The sequence below is a fragment of the Sus scrofa genome, chromosome 5, assembly GCF_054392235.1.
Source record: "Sus scrofa isolate SSC_HxYL_T2T_F1_AM1 chromosome 5, Sscrofa_HxYL_maternal_Yorkshire_Landrace_v2.0, whole genome shotgun sequence".
Taxonomy (NCBI): Eukaryota; Metazoa; Chordata; class Mammalia; order Artiodactyla; family Suidae; genus Sus; species Sus scrofa.
Genome location: NC_139387.1, coordinates 10,211,038 through 10,238,658, shown reverse-complemented (window position 1 = coordinate 10,238,658; position 27,621 = coordinate 10,211,038). Strand labels below are relative to the sequence as shown.

Here is a 27,621-nt window from a genome sequence, read left to right as displayed (position 1 = left end):
CCCCTTGCCTAGGTGACCTTTACAACTCAACTCACCTCTTCTAGGACACCTCGCTGAGCTCCATCCCTCCCCTGCAGGCTGTGTTAGGGGTCTCTCTGTTGAAGGTCACCCCCCCAACACCTCCCCACTGGTCTTCCCACCTGTCCTTCAGGGGCCCCAAGTCCAAGGGGAGCATCAGAGGAGGTCAGAACAGCATGAGGCAGAGATGAGAGATCCATCTGCCCTCCGAGAGGATGGTGCAGGGTCCTGCGCCTGGCCGATTCCCTGCCCCTCATGGGTGGGGTTGAGGGGTGTTCAGCAAAGCTTTCGGAACCCATCCACCTGAGCTGTGACCTCATGGACTAGCTCAACAAGCCTCCTAGGTGCTGACACAGCAGAGAACACTTAACAACATACCATCCGATGCCTACTGTCATTATCCCATTGTACAGATGGGAAAGCAGAGGTGCAGAAAGGATAAGTAGCAATCGAGACAGGATAGGAAGCAGGGCTGTTAGGGTCTAAGGTCCACAGCCCTGAGCACGACACCACACCACTCCACCAGTGGCTTGTGCCCCAGTATGACTTAAGTCTGCGTCCTGGCCCCCGCAGGACCTGTGCTGGAGTGAAAGGCATTGGGGTTGGGAGAAACGGAGTGGGCATCCAGTTTGTAGAACTCAAGGTCTAAGGCGGTCTCTACCATGCACGGCCTCGGAGATCCGGCTTCCGGATTCCTCAACGTCCCGCAGGGAGCGCCTGGAGTGCCCAGCAGCGAGAGTTAGCAGGTCAGGACGCCGCAAGGCCACGCAGGGAGAGGGCTTGGGAGACGGGGACCCGAGTCAACTCGTCCTGGCGACCCGCACGTTCTCTAGCTCCCCCTGCCCCGGGCAGCGGGCAAAAGCCGGACCTGGCGCCCCCGCCGCTCCCCCGCCAGCTCTTGCCACCGCCACTCGGGCGGCGTGATCGGTGCCCGGGACGGGGGCCCGGCCCCGCCCGCAGGCGGGAGGAGAGAGGCGGGAGGAGGGAGCGCGCCCACACCCCGCCCCCGCCCCGGGAGGCAGCCCGCGGAGCCCGCGGCCAGGGCGGCGCAGACCGGCCCAGCCACTCGCCAGGGCTGCGCGCCGGGACGCGCCACCGCCACCGCCGCCGCCGCCGCCGCCGCCGCCGCGTCCGCCCTTCAGCCCCCGCTCCCGGGGCTCGAGAAGGTAACCGCGAGCTGCCCCCCGGGTCGTCGAACCCGAAGTGGGCGTGGACGCCCGCCAGGACTTGGCACCCCTCTAGGCTCTCCGGGCCTGGGCAGGGAAGAGAGGCCAGCCTGCCAAAGGCGCCCGGGGTGCCAACAGGCCGGCCCGGAGCGGCGCGGGGACGCTCCAAATTTTCGGGTTGTTTTGCAATGTCCCAGGCGAGCGGAGGGGGGCAGAGAATTGGGAGGTAAAGCGGCGCGCGGGAGGAGGGGGCGAGCCGAGGGCCGTCTGCGCTCCTTCCTGCCCTGGGAAAGGAAGGGAAGGAACGAGGAGGGGGCTCGGTGTCGTCGGAATGTCGGGCCCCTTGGCGAGGCCGGCGCGGAGAGCGGGAAGTTGGGGGAACCGCTGGGGAGATGGACCAGGCACCCAGCCCCCTCCCCAGCCGCCGCATTCCAGGCCGGAGCGGCGGATGAGGTCATCCCGTCCAGTTCCCCTCCGGCCAAGGCAGCCGGCTGCCCCCTTCCCCGCGGAGCGACCCTCCACATTCTAACCCCGTACCTCCCAGAGGGAGTGCTTCCGAGCTAGTCTCTCGGATTTCCAGTCCCGACGGCCCTCGAGCTTGTTCTCGTCTTGCGGAACCACGGGAGAGTCAAGAGGTTTAAGCCCATTTTCTGGATCGGGACACTGAGGCTCAGAGGGGCCAAGGGACTGGCCGGGACACCACAGCGAGGGGAGGGGGCATGGAGGGTCGCGGTGCAGGGACCGGAACCCAGGCCTGGGGGAGACTCAGCCGAAGCCAAGTCAGCCTCGCAGAGTCAGAGGCTGATTTGGCTCCAACTCGAGGTGTTGAGGCAAAAAGCATCTCCCCCCGCCTCCCCGTTTCTCCCCTGTGGCCCACGGCGCTCCCTCCCACTCTCCCCCTTGAAGTCCTGAGAACTGGGTCTCTGCTGCCACTGCAGACAGCTTGCTATCCTTTCTGGCCTCCGTGTTCCCATCTCGAAGGGGCTGGACTCGAAGGGCATGAGAAGGCAGCCCCCAGGGAGTGAACCCCTAAAAAAAGGTCAGAGCGGTCCTAACCGAGACACGGTCCCTCTGTCCAGCGGTAGGGGTGGTGTTAAAACCCAGCCGGACGCTTGCGGAACGGGGCTCTGGGCAGCGAGTGGCCTCCAGGATGAGAGCTGGTGCTGCTAATCGGTGACCCCTAGGTGAGGGCTAGGGTGCAGCCTCCCCCACGCGGCCACAGCCTGGCCTCTGCCCCCTTCCCCCTCCTCCCTCCGACAGCTGTGGCCTGTTCCAACCACATGTGCCTCCACAGCGACCCCTATGGGCCTCTGGCAGTGCGGTCTCTGCTTCCGCCCCAAACCTTGTCCTTGGGGCCATCAGCGCTATTGAGTAAGCTCCTACCAAGTACCCAGGCCTGACCATCCTCTGGAGGGTAAACATCAGGACTCCTGGGACCCTGAGGCCGCACGGCGGCCACTCGAGCTCAAGTCACAGACACGGACTCTGCAGAGCTGAGTGCCCCGCCTCCCAGACCTGCCCTTCTGAGCTTGGCAGTTGGGCGTCTGCCACTGCCTCCAACAGCTCTTCCCCAAGCCCCTGTGGCCTTCATCTCTCACCCCTACCCCCCATACCCCGCATTGGTGGAACCCTGGCCAGGTTCCCAGCCACGCTACTTTTTTTGCGCTCTGACCTGGAGCAAGTCAGTTCCCTTTCTGTGCCTCGTTTTTCACATCTGTGAAATGGGTGTTTGTGAGCATTAGCAAGTAGCGTTCCTGGGCTGGGTAGGGGAGATAGGCCATGTTCCGGGACAACCAGAGCCCTGCTTTACTCCAGGGCCTGGGGAGAGGGTGGTGCGGGCGGCACACCTGATCACCAGCAGCACTCTGCCATCAGGGTCACATGCCAAATAGTCTGCCATCAGGGGTCCCCAGGTTCTAGTGTAAGATGTTGGATTTGAACACAGGGCTGCCTCGCTTCGGGATCCGAGGGTTTTATTCCGGCATCTCCCACTCTTACAGTTCCCCTGGGAGAGGACTTGCCTTTGACGCTGTTCTTGCTCTCCACGTGGAAAAACAGACCCCCAGTAGCAGTGCCCTGCCCTCGGCCCCACAACGCTGCAGGTCTCAGGGGTGGGTGGGGTGGAGGTCTTTAGGAGATGCCCAGAGGCATCTGAGGTCATCACAACATTGGGGCAGTAACTGGTCGTCCAAGTCACAGTGGCCACGGGGGTTGGTTGAGGGCCAGAGCCCCTTCTGCAGAAGGAGGGGCTGCTTCTAGAAACAGCTGATGGGGGCTGGGGAAAGGTAGCTGTGACCACATGACAGACACAATGTCCGTCCCCCCCCACCCCATGGCATTTCAGAAGGATACCTCCCCACTTCTCAACTCCCCCCGCCCCGAGATTCAGTCCTCTTCTCTGCAAAGCAGGGAAACCTGGCCCGTGCCAGGTACCTGCCACGTGACCTTGGCCAAGTTCCTTCTCTCCGGGCCTTGACTCTTCCTATAAAATGGGCTAACCCTCCAGCTTTTCGGGGCTGTCGGAGAATCGGGTGACATCATGTAGTGGTTGGCCGACGGCAGAGCGCTTCGTAACTTCAGCAAACATTCCAAGAGGGCTGCTTGGTGGGGGCTGCTTGGTGCCCGGGATGCCAGGGAGAGGGATGATTCAGAGCCCCCCCCCAGGGGGAGGAGTCGGGGTAGGGGGAGGAGCTGGTGGGAAGGGAATGTAGCCCGAAAACAAAGCAAGCTTTGTTTTATTGCCTTCTTTGTTTTTATCTTGTTATTTAACCTCTTTTGAATTTCAAATCACATTTGAAGGGCAGTATGGAGATTTTTAGGCTTGGAGGTGGAAGCAAAAAAAAAAAAAAGAAAAATTTTTTTTGAAGTTGACAAGGTGTTCTTGTTAAGGATCCTTATCAGCTTTTATCAGCTCAGGTCTCAGGTCTGTGGTGGTAAGTGACTTGACCAAGGTCACACTGGAAGGCCATCGAATCCTCCATCCACCTTCACATGGAGGTGGCAAGGTCACGCCTTCGGCATGAAGGTATCACAAAGAACTCCTGTGATTAAACGGATAGGGACCTGGCCCTTGCTGAGCGCTGAGAGGAAGGGAGGCTGGGAACTTCAGGCAGTGGCCCCACCTTCCAAGTGTGTGGCTGATCCGGGGAGGCAAGACGGGGCTCCACGGGCCTGTTAAGGCGACATGAGTCAGAAGCTCTGAGCTGATGTCTCTCCTGGCTCTCTTGATGTAACCTTAAGCAAGCTTGGCCTCTCCGAGGACACAGAAAAACAGGATGTGGGATTCCAGGCTCATAGGTGTCCTCCAGCAGGCTCTTTCTATGATGCTAGAAGGGATGAGAGCAGGCCGAAGCCTGGGATTGGGGAGGAGGGAGGGGAAGGGATTGGACGGGGGGGGGGGGGGGGGGGGGGGCGCCGGAGGCAAGGAAGAGCGCTTGGCACCAGCCGAGCGCTTTCCCAAACTCGGTCGCTGGTAACAAGACTTTACATCAATTCAAAAAACTAAAATCACGTTCTTTCCTGCGGGCCTTTTCAGAGCCTTGAATACGCTCAGGCATGTAGTAGGCAGCTGGAAAAACCACTTTTGACCACAGAATCCTTTTTCCAGGAAGTACCTTGGAGGCGAAGGGTCTGAGGCCTCTGCACTGGCTGTTTACACAGCGGTTCATAAAGCTTATGCCAGGCACCTCCTCCCTCCGGATCTCTCTTGAGTGGAAAACAATTTAACCCACAGAGAAGGGAGGTGACATACTACTCAACCCGCCAGCAGGAGGCAGTGTAGCTAAGGGCTCAAGGTCAGGGGCTCTGCTTCCACATTGTCTGCTGTGTAGCCTTGGGCAAGTCCCCTGGCTTCTTTGAGCCTCTTTCTCCTCTATGGGGTCTCCCTCCGCCCCCGGGGCTGTTGGCTGGGCTAAATGCGTGATGATAAGCTATTGGCACTTCATTCATGGCCTCTCCCAGTCTATACCTGTTCAAAGGCAACCACAATTCCAATCTCCATCACTTTTTTTTTTGTTCCCTGTCTTTTTAGGGCCACACACACGGCACATGGAGGTTCCCAGGCTAAGGATCTAATCCAAACTGTAGCCGCCGGCCTATACCACAGCCACAGCAATGAGGGATCCGAGCCACGTCTGCGACCTACACCACAGCTCACAGCAACACCGGATCCTTAACCCACTGAACACAGTCATGGATCAAACCCATGTCCTCATGGATCCTAGTCAGGGTCTTAACCCGCAGAGCCACAACGGGAACTCCTTGATCACTCTTGTTTTGTTTCGCCTGTTCTGAAATTTCCTATACCTGGAACCAGGCAGCAAGTGTCCTCCTCGTGGGTCTGCTCAGCATTTTGTCTCCATCATTTGGTCTCTTTAGCTGTTTTTATTTGGACCCCGGCTGTCTCCAGGCCTCCCACCACTTTTCTCTCTTTCTTTTAGGTCTCCACCCTGGGCAGGAGGGGGGCTGTCCCAGTTCGAGGCACATTGGGCGCCTTCTCTGTTCTTGGACAGAACAGCTACAGCTGCTTCCACGGGGCTGGGAGCCAAGCCGCAGGGAGAGACAAGCCATGGACCCCCCATAGCCTCAGCATTTGGGGTCAGCGCCTTAGGAGAGCAGAGGGGCCACCTCCATCCACCCCCTTCCACCAAGAAGGAGGGAGCCAAGAACTGGACCCTTAGCCCAGCCCACCGCCCTCCCCAAGCCCCAGGAGGGCATGGACCAGCAGTGGTGAACTGCCAGAGCTGATGCCGGGTCCCCAGGGGGCCGGAGGAACCCCGGCCATGAGCCTGGGCAAGCTCTCGCCCGTGGGCTGGGTGTCCAGCTCGCAGGGGAAGAGACGGCTGACAGCGGACATGATCAGCCCCCCCCTCGGGGACTTCCGCCACACCATGCACGTGGGCCGCGGCGGGGACGTCTTCGGCGACACCTCCTTCCTCAGCAACCACGGTGGCAGCTCCGGGGGCACCCACCGCTCGCCCCGCAACTTCCTGGCCAAGAAGCTGCAGCTGATGCGGAGGGTGGGGGCACCGCCGCGGCGAATGGCTTCCCCGCCCGCGCCGTCGCCGGCTCCGCCCGCCGTCTCCCCCATCATCAAGAACGCCATCTCCCTGCCTCAGCTCAACCAGGCCGCCTACGACAGCCTCGTGGTGGGCAAGCTCAGCTTTGACCGCAGCCCCGCCACCTCCACGGACGGCCACTCCAGTTACGGTGAGGGCCTGGGCCGCCATCCACCCGTTTTTTCAAGGCTGAAACCCGGGGGTTCTTGGGTTCAGCCAAGCCCCAAGTGGGCTCTTTTCTCTGCAGTAGCTTGATCTTCAGGAAGGTCAGGTGCAAACCCCAGATCCTGGATGGCGAGGAGGGGGTCACAGCATGGGAACCAGCCCACTCCCCTAAACACACTGAGGCAGAGGCGTGGGAAGATGGGGTTTGAGCTCTTCCTGTCCCCAACTTGCCTCTCCCTCTCCGGGTCCCTCAGCTAGGACAGCCCACCCCCTCCAGCCCCCTTCCGTGCAAGCAGCCTCCTGGCGTCAGATGATGTAGTGGGGAGACCAAGAGCCAGGGCTCTAGATTCAGATTCTGGTCCCGCCTGATTTCCAGGGAGCCGGTTGACCACTGGAAAGTCAGGTCCTGGCCTGTGTCATGAATGGGTCCCTTGGGGTCATTGCTAAGACTCAGTGAGATGACACACACCTCTGGAATGGCCCAGAACCTGGCGCATTTTGGGTGCTCAGGACACGGGAGCTGTTGCTGTATTGTTGTTTGAACAGAGGTTCCTGTAACTCCACAAATTTGGAAAACCACTCACGTGGACAGAAGCCAGAGAGAGGCCCTTTTGCAAGGTCGAGAGTAGCAGGGCTCCCTTGGCGCCTCTGGAAAGCGCGCCTGGGAACTGGGGCCCCTGCTGCCACCTGGTGGCCATTCCCTGCCCTGCACGTCTCCCCAGCACCAGGGGCAAGGGAATCCCACTGAGGGCTGGTCCACAGTCCCCACCCCCACTGTGTCTCAGGCCTGATGGTCCCGGAGCCGGGGGCTGGGACAGAGGACTTTTGGAGCCCACTTGCCTGCCCTTGGGGTCTTGATCTCTCTATGCAGTCAGACTCTGGCTGCTGGTTCCATCCCTGTGCCCACAAACCAGCCCATGTGCTGTGGGTTTACCCGCAGCCGTGGGCCATTGTCAAGGCAGGGGACCAGGGGTTATGCAAGTTCATGGTCGGAGCTGAGAATCGGGAGATTTGAGCTCCAGGTTTGGTTCCAGCCCCTCAGACTCTGGCTCTGGGCAAGCCCTTCCCCTCGTCCCAGACTGAGCCTCACTTTCTTCATCTGCAAAATGAGAATGAAGATTTCCAAGACTGTCAGGAAGATCACACAAGGAATTACGGCTTCACTGTCTTGGAAAGATGGGAGGCCAGATGGGGGGGTAGTTTGCCAAAGGCCACATAGCAAGTTGGGGTGGGTCCTGGCTCTCCCCTTCCCAATTCCTGGTTAGGGACCCTAGCTATGACCCTGGTCCCTATTTGTCTTCCAGGCCTGGACTCTGGATTCTGCACCATCTCCCGCCTGTCTCGTCCAGAAAAGCCTCGTGACCGAGACCGTGAGAACTCCTTCCCCTCTGAGCCTGAGCTTCGCCGCTCTGACTCCCTCCTGTCCTTCCGCCTGGACCTCGACCTTGGGCCCTCTCTCCTCAGTGAGATGCTGGGGGTCATGAGCCTCTCAGAAGCCTCTGCGGCTGAGACCCCAGCCCCAGCCCCTGCTGCAAATTCCCCAGCCCCAGCTGCAAATCCCCCGGCCCCAGCTGCAACCCCCCTGTCCCCTCTGGGAAAGCCCTCAGGCCCTGCCTCAAGCCCCCCACCCCGTGGACACTGCCCCAATGGGGTAACTGCTAGGTTGGGCTCAGTGGCTGAGGCCAGGGCCAGTCCAGTAGGAGAGCATCCCCCAGCACCTGCTGACATGGCCCCTGGCCGGCGCTGGGGAGCAGGCTGGGGTGGCAGCCAAAGCAGCAGCCGCCACTACCCTGAGGTGGATGCTCGGCGGGAGCCAGTGGGGATGCTGTCCCAGGCCCAGTCCTCTTGGGAGAGCCTGGACGACGAGTGGGGGGCAGCCCAGGCAGGCAGCAGGGCCCCCGTGCCCAGCACGGTGCAAGCCAACACCTTCGAGTTCGCTGATGCTGAGGAGGATGATGAGGTCAAGGTGTGAGCCGCTGGGCACGGGCTCCGGGCACTGCCTATGGACAGCCCAGGTGCAGAGCCAGCCCCTCACCTGCCAGGCGGGTCCTAGATCCCTCCTCACCTCTGCAGGCCAGACATGGGAGGGAGGCCAGAGGAGACCAAGCTTGTTCCAGGCCCCCAGTGTTTTCCTGGGTCCTGCTGGGCTGACCTGCCTCTCCACCTCCTCCCCCCGCCCAACCCTTGCCCCACTGCCACTCTGGACCCAGTAGCCATTCCCTGGGGCCACCTCCACCCCATGCCACCCCCACCAGCTGGAGGGCCAGCCTCACAGGGCAGCCTTTGTGCGGAGAAAGCTGCCCTCCACGGATGGGGGCTGGGGAGCACACCACACAGAGCCTTTGTCTCCTCTCCCAAAGGGACCGCGTGCCCCAGCTCATCCTGGAGTTGCCCCCAGCAGGGTCGCCATCACCTGCCTGAGAGCCGCAGCCCTCGCTCAGGCTGCCGCCCCAATACTCCCACCGCCACCCCTACTTGTCCCAGAAGCCTCAGAGAAGAAAATCAGGTGTGACTTCAGAGCAGGTGAAACGCCACCTTCCTGTGTGCACCCCAGACCTGCCTCTGGGACCCGATTAAAAAAGGCTTTTTTGATAAAAAGTTGTCCTTCAAGATGCTTGAGGAGCTCAGAGCATAGTGTCAGCTCCACCTGCTCGAATACCCTCAGTCCTGGGATTGGAAAGCCAAGAACCGCCCCCAACCCACACCCCCTCCCACACCCACACACAGGGCTCCCAATGAGAGGAGGGGCCGAGGCGGGGGGTAATTGAGTAACCAGGCTGGAATGAATGTCCCTGCGATAAGAGGCCAGGTGGGAGCCCTTATCTGCAGTTCCGGGAACAGCCCCTGACCCAGGTGCCTGGAACCAGAATCCCTCAGGGCAGCTTGGCACTTGCCCTGGTGACAAAAGGGGACAGGCAGCCAGGAGTGGTGGCTTCAAGGTGTTTACGTGCACAACCCCCACGTGGCAGTCCTGGGACGTGGTGCCCCCGTTTTCTTGTCTGTTTCCTAAGGATGCTGGGAGCATTAAAATAGTGGAAACATCACAGTTCCTACCACCAGAAAGACTCGAAAGGCGGGTTCTTTTTTTGGTTCTTGGCCTTGGGGGAGGGGAATGAAGGCGGAGGCTTAGGAACAGCAGGTAGGAACCCAGGACCGAGGGCGGCTGGGCCCCCGTGGCTGGAGGCGGCTTGGGCTCAGGCATCCGCTCTGGGAACTTGCAATCTGGCCCGGCTCGGCCCTCAGTCTAGCTTGAAAGAGGTAATGTTGAACCCGCCCTGCACGCTCAGGTAGCTCAGGTGGCTGTAGCCCAGCCTATTGGGAAAGGTCAGCTGGTGCCCGTCTGGCAGCTTCACCTTGAATCCATCCTCCTCGAAGGTCACGATGAGCTGCGGTGGGAGGGAGGGCATCAAGGAGAGCAGGGGACGCCCTGAAAAGGGGCCCGGGCAGTGCCTGGTGGCTCAAACTGTCCTGGCACATGTCTAGGCTAGGGTTCCGTACCATCTGGGCTCCCTCCCCCTTGATATCTTCCTCTGGCCCCTTTCCCTTTGACCTCACCTTGACCTCTGACCCTGGGCTGAAGCACATGTGACTGTCTCGTTGCTCCTTCCCCCAACTGTTGCCATCCCGTGAGTTGCAGACGATGGTGGATTCACCGAAACGTGGGTTGAAGTGCAGGGCCAGTTTGTCTGTCCCCTGGCCCAGGTTGATGACAAAGCTGCAGGGGAGGGAGGAACAGGTGTGAATAAGGGGCCAGCCCTCGGTAAAGCAACTTGGGTCACAGGATCTTGGTTGACCACAAGCTGGAAGAATCACCAAGGTTGTGTTAATTGAGGTCTATGCCTTAAAACAAGGGAGGTGACAACTTGATCAGACTTGGCACTGGAGGATCACATTCCATGGAGAGCACAGACCGAGGCTTTGGACAGGAGGGTAATAGTGACATTCAGGAACTGAAGGTGTCTATCCTGGAGGAAAGAATCGCTTAGCTATCTGAAGACCTATTAAGTCCGGCCATAAATGGTCATACACCAGGGGTTTCCCTTGTAATGCAGCAGGTTAAGGGATCTGGCATTGTCACTATAGTGGCTCCGGTTGCTGCACAGGTTTGATTCCTGGCCCAGAAACTTCCACATGCTTCGGGTGCAGCCAAAAAAAAAAAAAAAAAGTCATACGGGAGTTCCCATCGTGGCTCAGCAGTTAACAAACCCGACTAGTATCCATGAGGATGCAGGTTCGATCCCTGGCCTTGCTCAATGGGCTAAGGATCCAGCGCTGCCGTGAATTGTGGTGTAGGTTGCAGATGCGGCTCAGATCCCGCGTTGCTGTGGCTGTGGTGTAGGCCCGCGGCTACAGCTCCAATTTGACACCTAGCATATGGGGACCACCATATGTCCGGGTGTGGCTCTAAAAAGACAAAAAAGACCAAAAAAAAGTCATACACCTGAAGTGGTGAGCTCCCTGTCATTAGAAGTATGCAATCAGGAGTTTTGTGCTCTCTTGGCAGGATCACTACTGGAGCCTGGATTAGCCCTTCAGAGCCCTTAGTGGGACATTCTGAGTCATGGGGCGCCTTCCTTGGGAGGTCTCAGACCAGAGGTATCCCACATTTCTGCAGCCTTGAGGGACCCAAGTAGGAGAAAAGGGTGACTTTTCTCTCGGCTTCTGCCGTGAGAAGCCAAGCAGCTTCCTGCCCCTCCCCCACCAAACGTGGGTGAAGATCCCTCCCCAGGAATGCTGACTTTGTTCTGCACACAGGAGGGCCCAAGGCTGGGGAGGAGAGCTGCACCTGATTCAAAGGGAGAGAAAGCAGATGAGACCACTTGGCACCCCCTGGTGGCTGTCCCTGGTTTAATGTGTGTGAAAGGCTGGCCTCTGGCCCTTCAGCTGGGTCATGAGAGGGGCGTCCCTGAGGGTTTGGGCCTTCAGTAGAGACACCTGATCCACAGAGGACTGGGCACGATGTCTGGGATATATCCACCTGCTGCTTCAGTGTCTGTCGGGCCGGGGAATGGCACATACGGCGTCCTTTATGAATGCTGAAGCTCCCCAAACCCAGCCTCGATGTGAAGACAGGCCCTAACAGGAGAGGGGCCAGCAGAGGTGCGGGAGGGGCGTGAAAGCGAGCAAGAATGTCCAGAAGGCCCCCTGGCCTGAGGTCGCTCTCAGGGTCCGACCATTTCGCAAGGCTGCCCTGGCCGTCCCCACCTTCCCAGCCCATCCCAGGACTGGGGGCAGTCCTCCTCCCCTCCCGCCCCGCCTGCCCTCCCGCTGGCTCACCCATCAGCGTCATCATCGATCTTGCCCTTGATCTTCAGGGTTTTCCCCACCTTCATGTCCATGTTCATAATCTCAACTTTCCCCTGTGCCAACAGAGAAACATCCGGCAAAAATCACATCCCATACAAATCGGTCACACATGTGCCCAGTGCGCTGCTGCTAGTGAAGCCCACTCACCAGCATCACCCCGTCCCCACCCGGCCACAGGCCTCACCCTCCCTCTGCCCTCATGAGGGCACTGAGCTGGGCAGGGAAAGAGCCCAGAGCCCCCTCTTGCCCATATGCCTTCGCTCTCATCCACCCCAGACTGACTAGAACAGCTGGATCTAGACATTCCAGCTGAGGAACCTCAGTCTGCCCATCTATGAAATGGGTAGAGTGATTGCTGACCTCGCTGTTCACAAATGTGTTCATGTGATGAGGCACGCTGTCCACAGCAGGATCCCCCAAACAAGGGTGTGCCTAGTTCTTGCACAAACAGAAGCGCACCAGGCACAGAAAATGACTGTAGCTCAGGCAGGTCCTGGCCCATCCCAAACCGAGCATCCATAAAACTCCATGAGTTACATGTCTGAACATGTCTATCAAAGTCCCTCTAGGAGTTCCCTGGTGGCTCAGCAGGTTGAGGACCTGCCCTTGTTACTGCTGCAGCTCAGGTCGCTCTTGTGGCGCAGGTTCAATCCCTGGCCCGGGAAGTTCCATGTGCCTCGGGCGCAGCCAAAAAAAAAAAAAAAAAGTCCCTCTCCTAACCTCATTTTCCACATCTATAAAATGGGCTAATTTGATTTATTTCAAGTGCCCACTAATGCTGTTGGGTGTCCTGAGGTTAACAGTACCCACTTTGGGCTGGTTGGAAGGACGAGCGCGCCCCTGAATAAGGCTTGGCACAGACTGAAAGGAAATCGAGGCGCTGTCGTCATTATGCTGACTTGTTGTTTTTACAGTAATCTTCTGCCTCCTATTTTTCCATAGGATCTCGGCGGGGCCTGAAGTTCCACACAGCAGGAGTTCCCACAACTTCACGATGATTGAAAGGGAGGCTCTTGAAGCTGGGTTTTCAAAGCTCATTCCCAAGCCCAAGAAAATGACCAATTTTCACACCCACAACTGGAGGGTGTGAGGTTGGGCCACACAGGAGGCAGATTTAGAGCTTTACGGGAGAATGCACTTACACTGTGCAGTTTCTCTTCCCTGTTTGGTTTTTTTTTGGAAGGAGCACACCTGGGAAGCCCTGAACCAATTCCTGCGACCGAGGTGCTTTGCCAAAGTCAAGGGCAGTATCCGTGGGGGCAGGATCGATACTCCCCTGCTGGCAGCGCCTCCTTCCATGACGAAGCAAGAGGGAAGCGATCAGCCAGTTCGAACACAGGTTCTCCAGGAGGCGGTGTCTTTTAAAAGGATGGCCTGGGATCCGGCGTTCAGGCGGCTGAGGCGCAGATGGAAACTATGGCTCAGATCTGATCCCTGGCCCAGGAACTCCATATGCCACAGGGGGGCCAAAAAAGAAAAATATTAATAATAATAAGAGTAGTAAGAAATGAATACATAATTTAAAAATGTAGAAAAAATAAAAAGCAGCCCTAGGGAGTTCCTTGGTGGCCCAGCAGTTGGGTATCTGGCATTGTCACTGCTGTGGCTCGGGTCACTGCTCTGGCGCAGGTTCAATCCCTGGCCTGGGGACTTCCACATGCTGTGGATGTGGCCAAAAATATAAAATGAAATTAAAAAAATATAAAAAGACAGAGTTCCCGTTGTGGCCCAACGGAAGCAAATCCGACTAGGAACCATGAGGTTGCGGGTTCGATCCCTGGCCTTGCTCAGTGGGTTAAGGATCTGGCATTGTCATGGGCTGTGGTGTAGGTCGCAAACGCAGCTCGGATCCCAAGTTGCTGTGGCTGTGGTGCAGGCCGGCAGCTGTAGTTCTGATTCAGCTCCTCAACTGGGAACCTCCATAGGCCGAGGGTGCAGCCCTAAAAAGCAATATATGTGTATATACAGCCATGCTTCACCCAGGAGAGTGGAGCATAATGTCGTGTCAGACCCTGTGATGCTTCAGAGCTGGGGTTTCCAGGCTTGGGTGCCCCTGACATTTGGGCTGGATAATCCTGTGTTGCGGGACTGTCCTGTGTGTCGTAGGAGGTTGAGCAGCATCTCTGATCTCTTTCTACTGTATGCCAATTGCACCCTCCCCCCAAGCTGTGACAACCCAAAATTTATCCAGATGTGGCCAAATGCCCCCTGGGGGGAAAAAAATCTTCTGCCTTAGAGAAAGTGGGGCTCAGGGGCAGGAGGCCTAATCCCTCTGCTCAGTGCTTCATGTAACAGCTGGATCACCAGACAAACAGGATTCAAATTCTCCTTCAGCCTCTCCCTGATAGACAAAGAGCTTACCACTCGAGGAGGTTGTCCAGTCCCTCCCAAAGAAGCAAAGCTGGGGTACGGGGTGGGACAGGTGTCAGTGGTCAGGGTCTGGTGCCAGCTCTCCCCTAACTGGCCCAATGACTAGGGGCCAGCTGTGCCCCTTTCTGAACCTCCGTCTCCCCATCTTTTTTTTTTTTTTTTTTTTGGCCTCGCTGTGGCATGTGGAAGTTACCAGGCCAGAGAGCGAACCTGCACCAGAGCAGTGACCAGAGCTGCTGCAGTGACAATCCCTGATCCCCAACCCACTGCACCACAAGAGAACTCCCTCCCTATTTTATTTTATTTTATTTTATTTTATTCATTAGGACCACACCTGTGGCATATGGAAGTTTCCAGGCTAGGGGTGGAATCAGAGCTGCACCTGCTGGCCTACTCCACAGCCACCACAACCCAGGATCCGAGCCGCATCTGTGACCTACACCACAGCTCATGGCAATGCCAGATCCTTAACCCACTGAGCAGGGCCAGGGATTGAACCCGAGTCCTCATGGATACTAGTCAGACTCATTTCTGCTGCGCCACAAGAGAACCCCCTCTCCATTTTAATAGGAGATGTGGACTAGGTGGTCTCTGAAGCAGAAGGAGAGAAAGGGGACAACCAGGAGAAGGAGAAAGTCAGCAAAGTCTCTGGACGCAAAGGTCCTCGCTGAGGGGCAGGGGGCGGGGAGCAGCCGGCTTTCCACGCTGGACCCTCCAGGCACACCCCGCCTCCTGCCTGCGCTGACTTGAATAGCGTCCCCCAAAAGCATGTCCTCCTTGAGCCTGTGAATGTGACCTATTTGGAGATGGGGTCAAGTTAGGACAGGGTAGTAGTGGTTTCGGGTGGGCTCTATGTCCAAAGTGATTGATGTCCTTATGAGAAGAGGGAAATGGAGTTCCCGTTGCAGCTCAGTGGGTTAAGAACCCAGCAGAGTGTCCATGTGGATTTGGGTTCAATCCCTAGCCTCAGTGGGTTAAGGATCCGGCGTTGCCTCAAACTCAGTGTAGGTCACAGATGCGGCTTGGATCCAGTGTTGCTGTGGCTGTGGTGTAGGTTTCCGCTGCAGCTCCCTAGCCTGGAAACTTCCATGTGCCATGGGTGAGGCTGTAAAAATAAAAAAAGAAGAAGAAAAAGGAATAGAAGAGGGGAATTTGGACTCAGAAACACAGACAAGTCCTTGCAAAGGCAGAGGCCAAGGTTGGAATGATACAGCTACAAGCCAAGGAGCGTCACAGTTTGCTGGCAACCGAAGGAGCCTGGGAGCAACAAGAAAGAATCCTTCCCCAGAGGTTTCAGAGGAGCCAGGCCCCACCCAACACCTGGGTGTCAGACTCAAGGCGCCAAGACTATTGGGGGATAAATCTGTTGCACAGACGTAGGAAACCCAAACACCTCTCAGTCCTCAGAAGATGCTGTCTGCGATCCTGTCCCCCAGATGTGATAGACTGGTGCTCAGAGAGGGACAGTGACCAGTCCAAAGCCACGCAGCAGGTTATGGCAGAGCAGGATTTGGAATCAAAGAATCAGCCACAGACCTCCAAAAACACCGACTCAGCCCCCAGCAATTTACAGATTGTGATCTTGGGCACGTTTTTCTTCTTCTTCTTCTTCTTCTTTTTTTTTGTCTTTTGACTTTTTTTTTTTTAAGGCCGCACCTGCAGCGTATGGAGGTTCCCAGGCTAGGGGTCAAATCAGAGCTACAGCTGCCAACCTACGCCACAGCCACAGCAATGCCAGATGTGAGCCATGTCTGCGACCTACACCACAGCTCACGGCAATGCCGGATCCTTAACCCACGGAGCGAGGCCAGGGATCGAACCCGCAACCTCATGGTTCCTAGTCGGATTCGTTTCCACTGCGCCACGATGGGAAATCCACGTTTATCTTCAAGTCCCAGTTTCTCCATCTTTATAAAGCTCCACAGATGTTAGCAGTTATTATTATTGCTGAGATTAATATCACTGATGAGGAAACTGAGGCTAGAGCGGGAAAAGAGATGGGCTCAGAGGTGCCAGGGGGAGCAGAGGACCCAGCTGTTAAAGAGCTGTGGAGATGATCCATCCAACCTCCCCACTATACAGATGGGGAAACTGAGGCCCTGGGGGCAGCCGTGCTTTTCCCTCAGCACCCACCCCGCCCCAACTCAGGCGAGGGCACAGAGGGCGGGACAAAGTGGGTGGCAGGGGAGCCAGCATCCTCACCGACATGGTGGCAACTCCTCACGACAGCTCTCCGCTTTCAGTGGCTCCTGCAGGTTTGGGCTCAGGGTCCCGCCTCGCAGTGCAGCTTATATCCTAGAATATTACACATTAACTCCCCCAAGGCCATAAATAGGGACTTTGGTCCTTTCTGCCAGGTGTCTCTCCCCTCGCATCTCCTGGTGCCCAGAACAAACAGGCAGAAGGCTCCTCACCGCAGCCCAGCCCACCCAGCCCACAGCATCCTCCTGGCATCCCGCCAGCACGACCTTCCTTTTCCTCCCAGAGGCCTAGGGGACGTGACCCCAGAAGCAGTGCCATTCTGGGCACCAGGAGCCAGCACAAGCCGTGTGAGCTTGGCTGGCCACCCAGTGTCCCTGAGCCCTGCTTTCTCATCCTTAAACAGAGAGGCTTCCTTTGAAAACCTCTGTATTTCTAGGATGTCCAGATTCATTTTGAGAGTTTTTTGTTTTCTCCCCTCACCCATGACTTTTCTGATGGTACACATAAGATTTTTTGTTTGTCTTCTTCTTCTTCTTTTTTTTTTTTTTTTTTTTTTTTTTTGATTTTAGGGCCGAAGCCGAGGCATATGGAAGTTCTCAGGCGAGGGACTGAATCAGAGCTGCAGCTGCCGGTCACAGCCACAGCAACATAGGATCTGAGCTGCATCTGGGACCTACACCACAGCTCACGGCAATGCCAGATCCTTAACCCATGGAGCGAGGCCAGGGATCAAACAGGAATCTTTGTGGATACTAGCTGGGTTCATTACTGCTGAGTCACAACAGGAACCCTTGTACATATAACTTTTAAAAGCAATACGTGGATTGGAGTTCCTGTCAGGGCTCAGTGGTTAACAAATCCGACTAGGAACCATGAGGTTTCGGGTTCGATCCCTGGCCTTGCTTAGTGACTTAAGGATCCGACATTGCCGTGAGCTGTCGTGTAGGTTGCAGACGCAGCTCGGACCCCGAGTTGCTGTGGCTCTGGCGTAGGCCGGCGGCTACGGCTCTGATTAGACCCCTAGCCTGGGAACCTCCATATGCCGTGGGAGCGGCCCAAGAAATGGCAAAAAAGACCAAAAAATAAAATAAATAAAATAAAAAGGCCGCAGCATTCAAGTATTGGCACCGAAAGTTTGGCAGCATCATGGCAATGTATTTAGGACAGATTCCCAGAAGTAGGATTTTTCTAGAGCCCTGGTTTGATGAGCCAGAGGGTTTTCCTTTAGAGCTGGCCCTTGCCACTCCGGATGGGGTGCTGGGAGGCCAGCCCTGCTGAGGCCCCTTCCGTGCCAGGAGCTGGCAGGTGGCTCACTGCCCAGCACTGACAGAGGGCACCACCTTCAGTCCCCTGCGGGTCCCGAGAGGAGACTGATTTCCTTATTTTACCCTCAAGGAAATTGATCCCTCCTTGATCTTTCTCCCAAGACCATTGTAAAATCCAAGCAAGATAAGGAGTTTTAAAGTGCTTTACACACAGAAAGTCTCTAATCAACAGAAACTACCCATTGTAGAGGTGCTTTTTTTCTGATCGTAGTAGTAACCTGAGCTCACTGAAGAAGGCTTTGGAAAGTGCCCCGAAGAGCTTAGAAAGGCCCTGGTTTAAAGCCAGGACAACACGACCGCATTTATGAAGGGTGTGCCGTTCTGTATCTGTATTTTACCTTAAGGATTTTTAAAAGACTAATAAAGGGAAGAAGACAATCACCAACACGTGCATCTCCAACCTTGTTCTCTTAATAATGCCTGCTTTCCGGAGCACCCCTTGTAGCGCAGCAGAGGCGAATCTGACTGCATCCGTGAGGACGCAGGTTCGATCCCTGGCCTTGCCCAGTGGGTTCGGGGCTAGTGCTGCCATGAGCTGTGGTGTAGGTCACAGATATGGCTCAGATCTGGCACGGCTGTGGCTGTGGGGTAGGCCAGCGTCTACAGCTCTGATTCGACCCCTAGCCTGGGAACCTCCATATGCTGCGGGTTCGGCCCTAAAAAAAAAATAAATTAATAATAATAATAATAATAAAATGCCTGCCTTCTGAAGGGGTATTTGACACTTTACAAAGCACTTTCTCTAGCCCTCATCACAAAAAAACTCAATCAATTCTGAAGGGGATTTTTTTTTTGGCTGTACCTGTGGCATATAGAAATTCCTGGGCCAAGGATTGAACCCACACCACAGCAGCAACCTGAGCGGCTGCAGTGACAATACAGGATCCTTAACCCACTGAGGCACCGGGGAACTCCTGAAAATGATCTTTATTATTATCCCATTTTTCAGATGAGGAACAAAGATTCACCAGCCTTATATAACTAAGAAGTAGCAGAACCTGCCTGCTCTGCCACCCCCTTGCCCAGATGACTGCCAAGGCAGGTCACACCGCCCTCACTCAGCAAAAAGAATAGTTGACCTCCAGGAGGAGTGTGACCTTAACCCCTCCGTATGGTGGCCCCCAAGGATCCTACTCCTGGTATTCACTCGAGTATAATTGGCTCCCCTTGAGCGTGGGCGGATCCAGTGACTCGATTCTAATAGCATACTAGAATTCTAGAACGGAATGCTAGAAGATTCGGTGACCAAAGGACCGTGCTCCCCCACACTCTCATTCTCGCTCTCTCTCTGCCCCAGCTCTGGGGGAAGCGAGCAAGCGAGCCATGCTGTGGGTCATCCTATGGAAAAGCTCTTGTGCCCTGGGAACGGATGCTTCCAGCCAACCTGAGCCCCGCCAACACCCGTGCAAGTAAACGTGGTGGCGGATCTTCTCCCGTTTGAGCCTTGGGATGGCTGGTGTCGCCAACACCTCTCCTGCAGCCTTGTGAGAGATCCTGAGCCAGAAGGCCCCCAGCTAAGTCCTGTCTGGATTCCCAACCCACAGGAGCTGTAAGAAATGTGTTTCTTATTTTAGTTCCTAGGTTGTGTTTATTTTTTATTTATTTATTTTTTTTTTTTTTTGAGTGAGGCCAAGTATCGAAGAACCCCGCATCCTCATGGATACTAATCAGGTTCATTACTGCTGAGACATGACGGGAACTTCTTTTTTTTTTTTTTTTGAAAGAACCAGTTTTCTGTCATCACTTTCTGCTTCTATGCTAGGTTTTACTTCTTCTTTGACTGCTTTTTCTCTAGCCTCTTGAGTTAAAGGTTTAGTTCATTGACTTTTCATCTTCTTACTAATAAATGTACTTAAGGCTATGAATTTTCTTCTACCTACTACTTTGGCCACTTCCCATAGGTTTTCAGATGTTCTACTCAGTATTCCAAAGGTTACATTGACTCAAGCCAGATGATCAGAAAGTTATTCTCAGCACTTAGTAGATGCTTAATAAATATTTATGGACTGATTTACTGAATAGCAAACATCACCAACATCATTATTGAGGAAGAGCTGGAAAGTGAAACATCAATACTGCAGGACTGGCTAACTTAATGATGTTACAAAAATAGATATGAACAATTATGCAGACATCAAAAACCATATTTTTTGGGAAATCTTCAGCCACAGTGGTTCCTTGCTCATGGTACAGTGTTAAGCAAATAAAGCAGCTATAGAAGCAAGTTCCCAGGACTTTGTGATGGACCCTTCCAGATCTGCCTTCACTGAATTGTGCAGCTGACTACTGGGCTGCACTGAGGGGCAACGGTGAGGAGCAGCCATAGCAAAGCTACTGATGGAGACCCCGTCGTAGCTCAGTGGAAACGAAACTGACGAGCACCCACGAGGACGCAGGTTTGATCCCCGGCCTCGCTCAGTGTGTTAAGGATCCAGTGTTGCCATGAGCTGTGGTGTAGGTCACAGACTTGGCTCAGATCTGGCATTGCTATGGCTGTGGGGTAGGCCGGCAGTTACAGCTCCATTTAGACCCCGAGCCTGGGAACCTCCATATGCTGTGGGTTCAGCCCTAAAAAGACAAAACAAACAAACAAACAAAGCTGTTGATGTGTCCACCTCTGAAGTGACCTGGCCTAGGTGGCCCCACAGGGTTGCCCTCATGGAACACAAGCGCAAAAGACATTATTCAAATACATGGGGTTGGAATTCCCGTTGTGGCACAGTGGAAACAAATCTGACTGGGATCCATGATGACACGGGTTCGATCCCTGGCCTCACTCAGTGGGTTAAGGATCAGCGTTGCCGTGAGCTGTGGTGTGGAGTAAGGTCACAGACGCGGCTCGGATCCTGAATTGCTGTGGCTGTGGTATAGACCGGCAGCTACAGCTCCAATTCGACCCCTAGCCTGGGAACTTCCATATGCCTCCGGTGCAGCCCTCAAAAAAAACCCAAAAATCAGGGGATTGGGGACCTCCATAGAACAGTATAAAATAAAGCCAGGATTTGAAAAGGCCTAGTCTAGGTGGGAGACAAGTGTAGGCACAGGACACTACTAGAAAATAATGACACCCCAATGGAAGGCTCTAGAAAGTTCCAGTTTCCTGGGGCCAGAGATGGTTCTGCAATGTCACTTAGAAGACAGTACAGGACTAGAACCTTGGGTCTAAGCTCTCTGATTTCAGTCTCCTCCTCCATAAAATGAGAGCCATAAGTGCTGTGATTACTGAGGGAGATAAAGCCTTGCACTTCGTTAATAGTTAACAGAAAATATTTGTAATTATCATCGGGAGCCCAGTGCCCCACCCGTGTTGGCTGTGAGGAGGCCGCTCCCCTCTGCCTGGTGGCTGAGTCTGAGCCCCGGGCCTGTGGGAAAATTCTCCTTGCCAGCTCCCAGGGCCCCCCATCATGAGCCTGAGGTACTTCTGCTTCCATGGGGCCCCTCCTACATTAGAAAAATGTACAGACACCGACATAAACACACACATAGATTTAATTATATTTTATAGAAATTATATTTTATATAATTAAATCTATAGATTTTTTAATACATTTAATTATATTTTAGGACTGCATTGAATCAATATATCCATGTTATATATTAAAACATTTTCAGGAGTTCCCCAGTGTCTCAGCATCATCATTATCCCTTTTTTTGTGTGTCTTTTTGCCATTTCTAGGGCCGCTCCCGCGGCATATGGAGGTTCCCAGGCTAGGGGTCGAATCGGAGCTGTAGCTGATGGCCTACACCAGAGCCACAGCAACGCAAGATCCAAGCCACGTCTGCAACCTACACCACAGCTCACAGCAACGCCAGATCCTCAACCCACTGAGCAAGGCCAGGGATCGAACCCACAACCTCTGAGCCACCACGGGAACTTCTATCATCCTTACCTTAGGATCATCATTACCTTCACCTCAGCAGGTTAAGGATCCAGCATTGTCACTGCTATAGCTCAGGTCACTGCTTGTGGCTTAGGTTCAATCCCTGGCCCAGGATCTTCCACACACTACAGGTGCAGCCAAAACAAACCAAAACAAAACCTCATTTTCAGAGTTCCTGTTGTGTCTCGGTGGTAATGAAACAGACCCGTATCCATGAGGACACGGGTTTGATCCTGGGCCTCGTTCCGTGGGGTTAAAGATCCAGTGTTGCTGTGAGCTGTAGTGCAGGTCGCAGACACGGCTCAAATCCTGAGTGGCTGTGGCTGTGGTGTAGGCTGGCAGCCGCACCTCTGATTCGACCCCTAGCCTGGGCACTTCCATATGTTGTGGGTGCAGCCCTCAAAAGACACACACACACACACACACACATTTTGTCTACCTAAAAGTTCATTTTCTTCTTCTGATTTTATAAGAGATTTAAATATTTTAATAGGTGCCTAACGTTTTTGGGCCTGAGCCTCTGTGTCTGCCAGGCTTAAGGCAAGGTCAGCCCCTGGTTTCCTGTAAGTATTGCCCACTAGGCTGCTGCTGTTGGGGGACTTTGGTCCTGAGGCCCATGGAATCCCTGCCCATCTCCTCTCCTGTCCTTCTCCTCCCAAAGAACAAACAAATCGACACATCAGGAATGTCTCCTGGCTTCCCTCCCTCCCCACCTCCTCCCCAACATCCTCTTTCCAAGATGACACTGGGAGCAGGGAGGCCAGGGGCGGGGGGTGCCAGGGAAGGGAGGGGCACATGGAAACACTGACCTTTTGGCATCAAATGGACAAACGACACATCCGGCTCTGTCACCTACAAGCTGAGTAGTCGCGTCCAAGTTATTTCAAGTCTCAGTTTCTTCTTCTGTGAAAGGGAGTTATTAGCATCTTCTCTTCAAAACAAATGTGAGAATTTTATTTTGTTGTATTGTATTGTATTGTATTTCTTTTTAGGGCCACACCTGCAGCATATGGAGGTTCCCAGGCTAGGGGTTGAATCAGAGCCAGAGCTGCCAGCCTACACCACAGCCATAGCAACACAGGATCCGAGCCACATCTGCGACCTACACCACAGCTCACAGCAACGCCAGATCCTTAACCCACTGAGCAAGGCCAGGGATTGAACCCTCATCCTCATGGTTACTAGTCAGGTTCGTTAACTACTGAGCCACGAAAGAAACTCCCAAGTATGAGAATTTTAAAATAATTTTTTATATTAAAGTTTTAACTGGAATTCCTGTGGTGGCTGGAACCCAACATAGTGTCCTTGAGGATGTGGGTTCGATCCCTGGCCTTATTCAGTGGGTTAAGGACCTGGTGTTGCCATAACCCGTGGCTTAGGTCACAGATGGGCTCAGATCTGGCGTTGCTATGGCTGTGGCGTAGGCCAGTAGCTGCAGCTCCAATTCAGCCCCTAGCCTGGGAACTTCCCTCCGCCATTGGTGTGGCCGTAAAAAGAAAAAAGTAATTAATTAATTAATGAAAAGTTAATTTATGGAGGGGGAGGGATAAATTAGCAGTCTGGGACTGACACATATACCGTACAGTATGTAAAACAGTTAACCAGCAAGGGCCTACTGTATGGCCCAGAGAACTATATTCAATATCTTGAAATAACCTAAAATGGAAAAGAATCTGAAAAAGAATATATATGTACATGAAGCACTATCACTTTGCTGCACACCCGAAACTAAGACAACAATCGTAAATCAACTATACTTCATTACAAAATGAATTTAAGGAGTTCCCATCATGGCTCAGCGGAAATGAATCTGACTAGTATTCGTGAGGATGCAGGTTCAATCCCTGGTCTTGCTCAGTGGGTAAAGGATCCAGCATTGCCACAAGCTTCAAGGTCGATGTAGCCTGGATCTGGTGTTGCTGTGGCTGTACCGCAACAGGCTGGCAGCCGCAGCTCCCATTCAGCCCCTAGCCTGGGAACTTCATATGCCACAGGTTGGGCCCTAAAAAGACAAAAAATAAATAAATAAGTAAATACATTTTTTTAAAAAGTTAACCTAGGGAGTGTCCGTTGTGGCTCAGCAGGTTAAGAATCCAACTAGTATCCACGAGGATGCAGGTTCAATCCCTGGTCTTGATCAGTGGGTTAAAGGATCTGGTGTTGCCGTGAGCTATGGTGTAAGTTGCAGACACGGCTCGGATCCCGCGTTGTTGTAGCTATGGTATAGGCCAGCAGCTGTAGCTCTGATTCGACCCCTAGCCTGGGAACCTCCATATGCTGGGGATGCGGCCCTAAAAAGACAAAAAAAAAAAAAAAAAAAAAAAAAAAAAAGAACACGTATGTGCAGTGCTAGGCACCATCCCACTCATGTTTGGTGCAGAATAAATGTTTGCTGTTATTGAATATTAATAACAGGCCTGCTTGGATGTCCGGCCCTGCTTCTCTACTTCTGCCCAACCGACCGCCTGTCCTTCAGGGACAAAACCACAAAGCTCTTACCTCACGTGGTCCAACATCTTCCTTGTTTAACCTGATCACCAGGTTCTGTGGCCTCGCTCTGAACCCCAGCTGCCGGCGGGGCCTGGCTCCACTCCCCGAGGACATCCCTCCAGGACGGCCGGGGTCCACGGAGCTCTTGCGTCATCCTCACCTCACCTGGAATTGGGGAGGCCCCTGGGGGAAGACGAGATGGGCCACGGCCACTTGTCTGTCTCCTCTTCTCCACTCCTGCCCCCGTAATCCTTTCTCCATCCAGTGGGGTCTTTGTAAAACGGAAGTGACAACACCCTTCTCTCCCGCTTGTAACCTTCCAGTGGCTTCTTCTCACACTTAGAACAAATCCAAACGGTCTCCTTGGGTGACGAGCACCCCCGCCCCCTGCAATCTGGTCCCTTCCGCCTTGCAGCTTCATCTCATCCCGGATGCCCCTTGGCCAGGCTGACCCCTGGGTTGACCAAGCTCATTCCAGCCTTAAGCCTTTGTTCTTGCGGCTCCTTCCACCTAGAACTCATCCTCTGCTCTTGGCTGGACCTTGTCATGTGGGTCTTAACTCAAAGGAAGATGGGTGGATGGATGGGTGGATGGATGGATGGATGGATGGGTGGGTGGGTGGATGGAAGGATAAAAAAGTGAGTAGGTGGTTGGATGGTTGGGAGAAGGGCTGGCTGGGTGGCTGTCTGGTTGGATGGATACACAGCAGGAACCTCCCAGCATATTACCCAAGCCCTTTGGACCAGGGAGGATCCTTCACATCTACCTAAGGTCATGTGGTCCTGGATGGATTTACACAGAGACCATAAGAGTCTATGTTCAGCTTCTTATAAGCGGCAAGAACCTTTTCCATAGAGAGCATCTCTGGAGAAATTAAACAATCAAGCAAGCTCTTTCTGTTCCTTGGGCAGTCCTGGAGTGCCCTTCTTGGGGGAAAGGAGAACCCAGCCCTGTGCCCAGCTTCTCCTCCTGGGTCCAGGGCACCCAGTTTTCCTGTGGACAATGGCTATCAGAACTTGATGGCCTGGTCACAGCTCCTTGATGGCCTGGTCACAGCTGATGGGGCAGGTCCGTGGGGTATGGAAACATCATCTGGATTACAAAGGAGAAGTCCCACCCCCTCCCAGCGCCTGACAAATCCAAGGTCAGGACTGTATCTGCCCCAGGGCAGATGGGCCATCTTTGTGTCCGTACGGGGAGGAGGGCATTTATCAGTCCTGAAATGACCGATGACCAAAGAAGTCCCCAACCAGAGAAGCTTGCCCCCTCCCAAGGCCTCTGGTCCACCTTGAGCCACCAAGGCCCCCGGAAAGACCTCCCTCTGATTGAGCTGGCATCTGTCCCTGGGGACCACCACCTCCCAAGCCAAGTTGGCCCTGCTGTGCCCCCAGAGCCACACGGAATCGGCTGCCCTGCTGCCCTCACAATGTCCACGGTCAGAGGACTGGCTCAGCCTCCCCACCCTCTCTCCTGCAAGAGGAGCAGCCCTCATTCCACCACCGCTCTTACTTGAAGGTCTGAGAGGATACGTGGTTTCCAGACTCCTCAACGTTTCAGCCCTTCTGTTCCGATTGGTCAGTTGCTTCACCAACAGACAGTATTCAGTAAGTCCTTGCTCTGGGGCCACACTGGTTGGTAAATTCAGCCTAACACCGTTCCCTCCTCCTCAAAGCATGAGGACCACAAAGGATAAGAACAAGGGGACCAATGTCTGTTTGGTGCTTGTCGGACGCCAGGTGCTTTGCACATCCTTTCATTTGATCATCACCTACGTTCTGTGTCATCACACCCATTGAATGGAGGAGGAAACTGAGGCTCGGAGAGGTGACGTCCTACGGTCGTGGAAGCAGAGCAGAGTCACCTGCTTCCTATACCCCGAAGGCCTCCAGGGCTGAACACAGGGCTCTAGAAAGAGCATCCTGGCCAGTGGGGAGAAGGATGAGGTGGTACCACCCCCATGCCACACTTGCAGATTCCTACGGGCTGGAGGCAGGGGGCCCAGGTCCATCCCTCTGTCCACATGGCTGTGCATGGCATTGTGTCCGTCTACCAGTCAGATTTGTCAAGACCCTTTGGCTTCCAGGCACTATGCTGTGCCTAGAGGGGTCCAGATGGGATGGGGTATAAAGATGCTCAGATTTTGGCCCCGGCCCTGGGCTGATGGCTCCAGGCTCTGCCCATCACCACCTCGCAGCCTCCAGAGGCTCACACTCCAGAAGCAGAGAGAAGATGCTGCAGGATTCCAGGGGCCCATGAGATCATTGGGGAAAGAGGCATTTCAGAGACTGGCCCTCCCTTTGCAGGACCTGAGCCCCGTAATATCCTGCATGTTACGGGGCTCACAAGCTCAGAAACCTCACAAGCTCAGAAACCCACTAACCAGCACAGTGATTTGTCCTCAAGTTCTGACTGCCTCCTGCTGGTCATGTGACCTCAGGTAGGCCAGGTGGCCTTGGTTGCCTCACCTGGAAAGTAATTTATTTTTTCTTTTTGCTTTTCAGGGCTGCACCTGCGGCATATGGAAGTTTCCAGGCTAGCGGGGGAATCAGAGCTGCAGCTGCCAGCCATGGCCACAGCCACGGCAACATAGGATCCGAGCCTCATCTGCAACCTACACCACAGCTCATCCCAAGACCGAATGCCTGACCCATTGAGCAAGGCCAAGGATCGAACCCACATCTTCATGGATACTAATCTGATTCATTTCTGCTGTGCCACAGCAGGAATTCCTGGAAAGTAATTTTTAGAATTCCTATTTCAGGGAGTTCCCAAGTGCTTAAGGATCCAGTTTTGTCACTACTGTGGCTCACGTCACCGCCATGGCGCAGGTTCAACCCCTGCCTGGGAACTTCCACCTGCTGTGGGTATAGCCAAAAAAAAAAAATTCTATTTCACAAGATTGTCATGGGCTTAAATCAGAGAACATATGCAAGGGACTTGACTTAGAGAATCTGGCACAGGAGTTCCCGTCTCAGTGGTTAACGAATCCGACTAGGAACCATGAGGTTGCGGGTTCGATCCCTGGCCTTGCTCAGTGGGTTAAGATCCGGCGTTGCCGTGAGCTGTGGTGTAGATCGCAGATGCGGCTCGGATCCCGCGTTGCTGTGGCTCTGGCGTAGGCCGGTGGCTACAACTCCGGTTACACCCCTAGCCTGGGAACCTCCATATGCCGCAGATGCAGCCCTAGAAAAAGGAAAAAAAAAAAAAAATCTGGCACAATAAAAGGTATTCAGCCATTGTTATTTGTAGCTACCAGCTGAGGGCTGGCATTTACTGGACGTGCCCGTGCTTTGGGCCATTGTGAGGCCCCTCCAACACCGTCTGATTTACTGCAAGGCACGCGGGGCCCTGCACAGGGCTGGCGCCCTGCACAGAAAGTCCTCCTCCCCTCTGGACACAGACGCCCCAACGGCGGCAGGTCTCCCCAGCCGCAGCAGGGGGCTTTGGGAGCGATGACCTGCCGGCTCCGTGTCCAGGATCTCTGGGTCTTGTTTCTCCCTCTGCCCGCGCTACCTGCTTCGGGCAGGAGGTTCCTCTGTTCTGTTCTGCTCACGGATTCACGTGCCCCTCTCCCTGCCAAACGCTAGAGTCCTGGCGCCGATTTGCAAAGAGGAAAAGAGATCTCATCATTAGTTCACCA

The 27,621-nt window shown here is 54.6% G+C and overlaps 2 protein-coding genes across 3 annotated transcripts; one reads left to right on the top strand and one right to left on the bottom strand.

Moving 5' to 3' along the window:
- Nucleotides 1-716: 716 nt before the first annotated feature.
- Nucleotides 717-9,469, top strand: CDC42EP1 (CDC42 effector protein 1). 2 transcript variants are annotated; one of them, XM_013997533.3, is made up of 3 exons: nucleotides 717-764; nucleotides 5,624-6,392; nucleotides 7,711-9,469. In XM_013997533.3, exons 2-3 carry the CDS (start codon nucleotides 5,930-5,932, stop codon nucleotides 8,376-8,378), a joined length of 1,131 nt encoding a protein of 376 aa, XP_013852987.2. In that variant the 5' UTR covers nucleotides 717-764; nucleotides 5,624-5,929; the 3' UTR covers nucleotides 8,379-9,469. The 2 variants fall into 2 exon arrangements, with proteins under 2 accessions (XP_013852987.2, XP_003481602.2); XM_003481554.5 differs by lacking the exon at nucleotides 717-764 and adding an exon at nucleotides 1,069-1,184.
- A 65-nt stretch (nucleotides 9,470-9,534) lies between these two features.
- LGALS2 (galectin 2) lies at nucleotides 9,535-16,316 on the bottom strand. The gene is made up of 4 exons (NM_001142842.1): nucleotides 16,286-16,316; nucleotides 11,684-11,766; nucleotides 9,962-10,121; nucleotides 9,535-9,792 (listed from the first exon to the last, which is right to left on the bottom strand). The coding sequence occupies exons 1-4, from the start codon at nucleotides 16,289-16,291 to the stop codon at nucleotides 9,646-9,648; spliced, it is 396 nt and encodes a 131-aa protein (NP_001136314.1). The 5' UTR covers nucleotides 16,292-16,316; the 3' UTR covers nucleotides 9,535-9,645.
- Nucleotides 16,317-27,621: the final 11,305 nt, after the last annotated feature.